Raw genomic sequence first — 6000 nt, forward strand, 5'->3', positions numbered from 1 at the left:
ATACACAACAATAACTTACTTTAATTATACTTTTATAACCCATGCTAGAGAAGAGATTATGATGTGCACTCACAGTGAATGTATTTTCAAATAACGGTTGTTAGTTGCGAGAAACAGACGTATCTTTAACCTGGATACAATACAGTCTTGGTCATTTTATACCTTATAACGTGTCATGCGTGAATGGCAGGTTCCATCAAACAATCGGGTGATATTTCCGACTCTTTTACAAATTTGTTTTATCTGATATAAGCTATTCAGTCTATATTAAGCATGCATACCTACTTATCCGAAGTTCCTGAATATATTTACTTCTTTAAGAAATTTTTGATTATAAAATGGGAGGAATAAACGTTAATAATGCAAGGTACGTTTCTTACATTTTATTTTCAAATAAGTGTTTTATTTATCTATTTTATTGTACCGTAGAGGAGGGAGCACAAATTCACACAAAAATAGTTCGTTTCTCAAGTCATAGGACATATACCTTGACTAAAAAGTGTTTAACCCAATTTTTTGGGACAGGAAAACAATAATTATATTATAGTATGAAACAACAATTAGCGCATTGCTAGAACTGACTGAATCTTCTAAAAAGAAACAGATGACTCTGCTCATGTCTACTTAATCACGAGTCTTGGTATGCCCTTAACACAGCTCACTGCACAATTCTATAATTACATTGTTTCAAGAAGACAGAGTCTAGTTCTAAAACAATCCATCCGTGTACGTATAATAGTATAATTGAATAAAAAGAGGCAATATGTTTTGTTAAAACTAAATCACAATCTTCCTTTGTGTGGGTGAATGTAAACAAAATAATCCATACGCATTGTTGTAACAGAGTTATTTCGAGTAAACACTTCTTAAAATAATTACACCAAAAAGAGGAACAATACAGGTTAAGTACAAGTACAGTACGTTTTTCAACATGAAACGTCAACAAAGCAGCTACATTTACCTTACACACTATTTGGTTCAGATAATCAATATGAATCTTCTGTTGTGACATATTGACTGGATATATTTTGGTATAATTCTAACTGAATTGTGTTAATCGTATAGTGACGAGGTATGAATGACATAAGTCATGAAATACTTCCTGTTTCTTATACCGTACTTGTATACAAATGCTTGCATATCTTTCTAACAGTTATATTTATTTGTTAAAAAGATGGATAGTCTACCTGGTACTAAAACTGCAACGTATTTTTTTCTTTTAGATTTCGTCTTCGGAATAAATGTCAGATCTTGTTTATAGAAGAAAATGATCGTTGACCATTTTGAACTGCTTTATTACCCAGACATAAACACGGGACACAATAAATAAGTTAGGCTCTTAATTGTCTTGGGGTTGAATAGTCCCTGGGGTTGAAATGTCCGGGCCGAATTGTCTTTGGGGTTGAAATGTCTTTCTGTCGAAATGTCTTGGGGATGAAATGTCTAGGAACAATATAACGGATGAATGTAAGTTATATCCGTTTTTGGCACGCGGAAACTATCGATTGTTTATGGAGATTGCCAAATAATTTGTTACATTTAAAAGAGCGGATTTTTAAGACTAATTGAACGTTTCTATGGTGAGAAAAAAGAAGAATTGCGGTTTTCTATGACTATAAAAATATCACAGTTTGTGACCAGTGACCCCATTTTCTTTCATTTATAAATGTGAGACATGCTATTTTAGCTTTAAATATTAAACATAGTTTACATTTTGCATGTAGGTTTAAGTTTAATAAATTCAGGAAAATTCCAGTTAACAATAGTTTGCATCCCTAGTAGAAAAAAAAGTGCAAAAACTATTTTTCTAAGTGAACGAAAATGTACAATTTCGATGAAAGATGAGAAAAACTCAAACTGTTCTGATTTTTATTAAAATCGCAAAAGCAACCTAATTATATATGTCTTCTTCGAGAGACAATATACATACTATTCAACTACCTTTTCATATAAATGAATGACTTTATATCTTTATATACTGCAAAAATGTTTAATATTGTTTTAAGTGCTTGCGTGTGTGTTTATCTATTTTGGTGTGTGTAGAATTACACCTTTTAAGGAAAAAAGTCTTTTCAAATAAAATAAAACTGATGTCTTATTGCAAAATAGGTTTAATGATTTTTAATGTCTTCCAATACTGATTTCTCGCCAAAGGTAGTATTTATTCCGCATTGGCTACGTATAGTGACTAAACCGCTATCCAGCTTCTGTAACAGAAAAGGTGGCTTTGAAGGAAATGATACGTAGAAACAATTTATATAAGTAGGAACCAAACACAAGACTATGACTTTTAATTAAAACAAATTATGTCAGCACAGTTCCGCCATCCTTCCTTGTCATACTAAGATGAGACTGAAAAAAATCAATTGGAAAGATTCTTGTTTTTAGCTTGCATTTAATAAACAATAATTCACTGCATGAAAATGTCGACATACATCACAATTTATTGATATAATGTCTATTAGCTGTTGTTTATATTCTTCATGTCATCCAGCATTCAGGTCTCGTTTGTCCATTAAGATATATATCTATAACACCTCCATTCACTTTGTTGGACGTTTAATATTTCTTGGGAGGGACTGAAAACGAGAAGAATAAAAAAATCATGATACTGAGCTGATCGACATATCGTTCAAAGTAAATGATATATCTTGAATACTGGGACGTTTTAATAGAATACATATACATACTTGATTCAACTAGAAAATAAGTTCATGACATTAATGTAAAATGTAAAATGAATTGTTTGTTTTAAGTCCTTCGCACTGATCTTTCTTGGACATTCATCGGGCCCATTTTGCTGCTTAATGTTTAAGACAAAAATCTGTAATTTCAATTTTCAGGGGAAATGTGGCGCAAATGTGACCTAAGATAGATAGATCATTGCTTCGTACAGTAGCGTCCCCTCACCAACGTAAAGATTCAGGTCTTGCCTAACCATGGTACTAAATAAGTATATTGTTGTATAGGTCTTTTGGAATTATTTTTACAGTTAACGTAAATCGTATTGTTGTTTCTTAAATCCAAATGCCATAGTCCTGAATACTTAAATAAATGTACTGTCAGAGTTATCAAGGCATTTGTCATGTGCATTGATATGAACAATATTGATTATAAATAAAAATATCGTCTAAATATTAACCTAATGAATACAAAGAAAACTACAAAAACGAATAAGGCATGTGTTTTTCATAGCAAAATAATTCCGCAAGACGTGAGCAGCAATTTCAGTTACATCCGTAAACCATTCCATGTTCATTGTGATTCTTCCAATTATATAATGGAGTTTGTCTTAATCGGTTTAATCGGATTACCAATTTCAATTCCGCTAGTTTAGACAAACAAATATATAATATAATATTTATATTATATGAGAAAATATTAACTTTTATTTACAGGACAGTTTTACCAAAATACATTTTACCTTGGTAAGACCTTTAAATATAGTTGCTCTATAAACTTGTATGGTTCTCTTCATTCTGTTTTTACTTTCATTTTAATGTAATCACATCAGAACGAAACTCTGATCAGTAATAATTTTTCCATACAATCTTTAAGTAATGACAATATATAGATCATAATAATCCATGTGCAATCCAAAACTAATATTCCACTAAAGGTGACCTATACCGATAACTAATTACCCTTGCTAAGTTTCCCAGTGTGATTGACTTTTTTCTTCCTCTTTTCACTGCCTTTCTCTTAAATTAACAGCGACTGAGATGTACACAGTATATATTCGATTTGATATTGTAGATAGTTTCTCTCAGAATCAATATACTGCATCAATCGTAAAAACCTATATACCGACGCGGTAAGATGTGGATGAACAATTTGTAACAGATACTAAAGATTTATTATATTCCCAATACATACAATACTTACATTTCTTTGGCCATTTGAAATGATGACCCATTCCAAATCCACCTCCCATTCCACCACCATATCCTCCTCCATATCCACCGCCATATCCCATTCCGTATCCACCCCCGTATCCACCACCGTAACCTCCTCCATACCCACCGCCATATCCCATTCCGTATCCACCCCCGTATCCACCACCGTAACCTCCTCCATATCCACCGCCATATCCCATTCCGTATCCGCCTCCGTAACCACCTCCGTACCCTCCTCCGTAGCCCTCACCATATCCACCTCCGAAACCTCCGCCAAATCCCCATTTCTTTGGGGGTGGTTTTTTCCAGAAGGCGTTGGCGGAAGCCAAAATGACAACGAGCAGCAAAACTACTATCTTCATTTTGAGTGACTACAAAAAGAAATGTTCAGAGCATTACATTGTTCATGGCATTATTGTTCATGATGCTTCTCCTTCAAACTTCTCTCAGTCGTCTGCTTTTCATGCATTCAGCTTTCGAATAGTTTTGGCTGCATTGAAATGTTGACTGCAATATTAACAGGCTTCATACAGACAAATAACCATTACAATGCCAAAATCTTCTACAGACAATTTGCATTGTGTCTTAAGTTTGATGGCAAATATAATCAAACAATTACTTCGCTTTTTTATATTGGTAAATGTTTACGCTAAGTTATTATTTTAATGCAGTGAAAACACATCGATTTGAAAATGAATTCTTTGCTATTTGGGTACAATTGCATCATAAATGGTGTAACACAACAAAAGGCAAAGAATTAAAGATAATTTGGAATTAAGCACGACCCCACATGACGTACACTTTAGAAATGCAAATGTTTCAAATGTTGTATACAGAATATTTAATACGTACCTCAAAACGCTTGCGTATTAGTTATATTTTGATACGATGTTACAGTTCTGCACAGGTGGCTACCTGTAAGCCACATTCCACAGGTAATGCTTGCAGAAGTTTCCTATCTTTCCTCACCCTAAGTCTTGACTGCTTTATTACGTCAAGGCTTTTTATTTAATTAGGTTCGAATAATCAAACTATTGCGTTTACGTTTATATCTTTGGAAACCACGGTGTCTGAGTGGACAGTGTGCCAGATTTATATTTAGCGGGTTGCTGGTTCGTATTCTGCCGATACCAACTTTTCTCCGTACCAGCACTATAATTCAATTGTTTAAGTTGTAAATAGTTTATCGTGAGCTGATGTGCAATGAAATACTAATTAGTCAACCAAACAATTCCTTAGTAAAGATACGATGTCTTCCATTAGTTTATAAATCTCTCAAGTAAATATAAAGATTGAATGTACGTGTTCAGAAAAGAGCTTACCTGTAGGAAAGGGCCTTCTTCTCTGCTCTCGGAGCAGTCGAATTCGGTATTTATACAAATCTACAGCAAGATGTTTTGCCATTAATGCCGGACTTAGCGTTATTTCATTAATCATTTATTTTCAGTGAAAACCAATAAAAAGTATATAAAATTATATATGACCACGCGCACGTATTGTGCAGCCTGAACAAATCCGGAACTGTCATAGAAACAAAAACATTGAAACCCGCAAGAGTTTTTCATTAAAATGCAGATGTCAACATATCAGTACCTAACACAAAGACATTAAAATTAGAGCACGTCTGCAAAACATGTATGTGTAATGAAAAATAGTTTTCTTCTGGAGTCAACATTTTCCTAATTTTGTGGTTGATTTTAAATTTAGATTGATTTTATATAACTAAAATTGAATAACAAATGAAAAGTTAAGGTTATGCTTATTTTTGTAAAGACAATTTCAAGATAATGGTATTTGTTGATATTTTATTGTGCAGAAAAATGCATGAGTTATAATTAAAGTATCAGTGGATGATAAGCATCTTACAGGTATTAATCATCTATTGGGAATTTTAGCATCACAGTCTTGGCTGATTTGAAGTTGAAACAGACGTCTTTGTTTCCACATCAAGAGACGGCACACTGCATCTAGAGAAAACTCTTTTAGCATTAGAGGAACTTCTCAGCCAATTACTAGTATGAATATTATAATGCAGTGTCAATAAGACAAGGTCGGAAGAGAAAGGAAGTGTAGAAGAAGCACATGTGAAATGATCAAAAGTAGT

At 33.3% G+C, this 6000-nt stretch overlaps 1 protein-coding gene across 1 annotated transcript; it reads right to left on the reverse strand.

The window, feature by feature from the left end:
* Positions 1-2375: 2375 nt before the first annotated feature.
* Positions 2376-5297, reverse strand: LOC149794048 (uncharacterized). Its single transcript, XM_089967996.1, has 3 exons — positions 5219-5297; positions 3886-4267; positions 2376-2579 (listed from the first exon to the last, which is right to left on the reverse strand). The coding sequence occupies exons 2-3, from the start codon at positions 4256-4258 to the stop codon at positions 2560-2562; spliced, it is 393 nt and encodes a 130-aa protein (XP_089824122.1). The 5' UTR covers positions 4259-4267; positions 5219-5297; the 3' UTR covers positions 2376-2559.
* Between the last annotated feature and the right edge of the window lie 703 nt (positions 5298-6000).

This window comes from Sinohyriopsis cumingii, chromosome 8 (genome assembly GCF_028554795.1).
Source record: "Sinohyriopsis cumingii isolate HCF-2022 chromosome 8, ASM2855479v2, whole genome shotgun sequence".
Classification (NCBI taxonomy): domain Eukaryota; kingdom Metazoa; phylum Mollusca; class Bivalvia; order Unionida; family Unionidae; genus Sinohyriopsis; species Sinohyriopsis cumingii.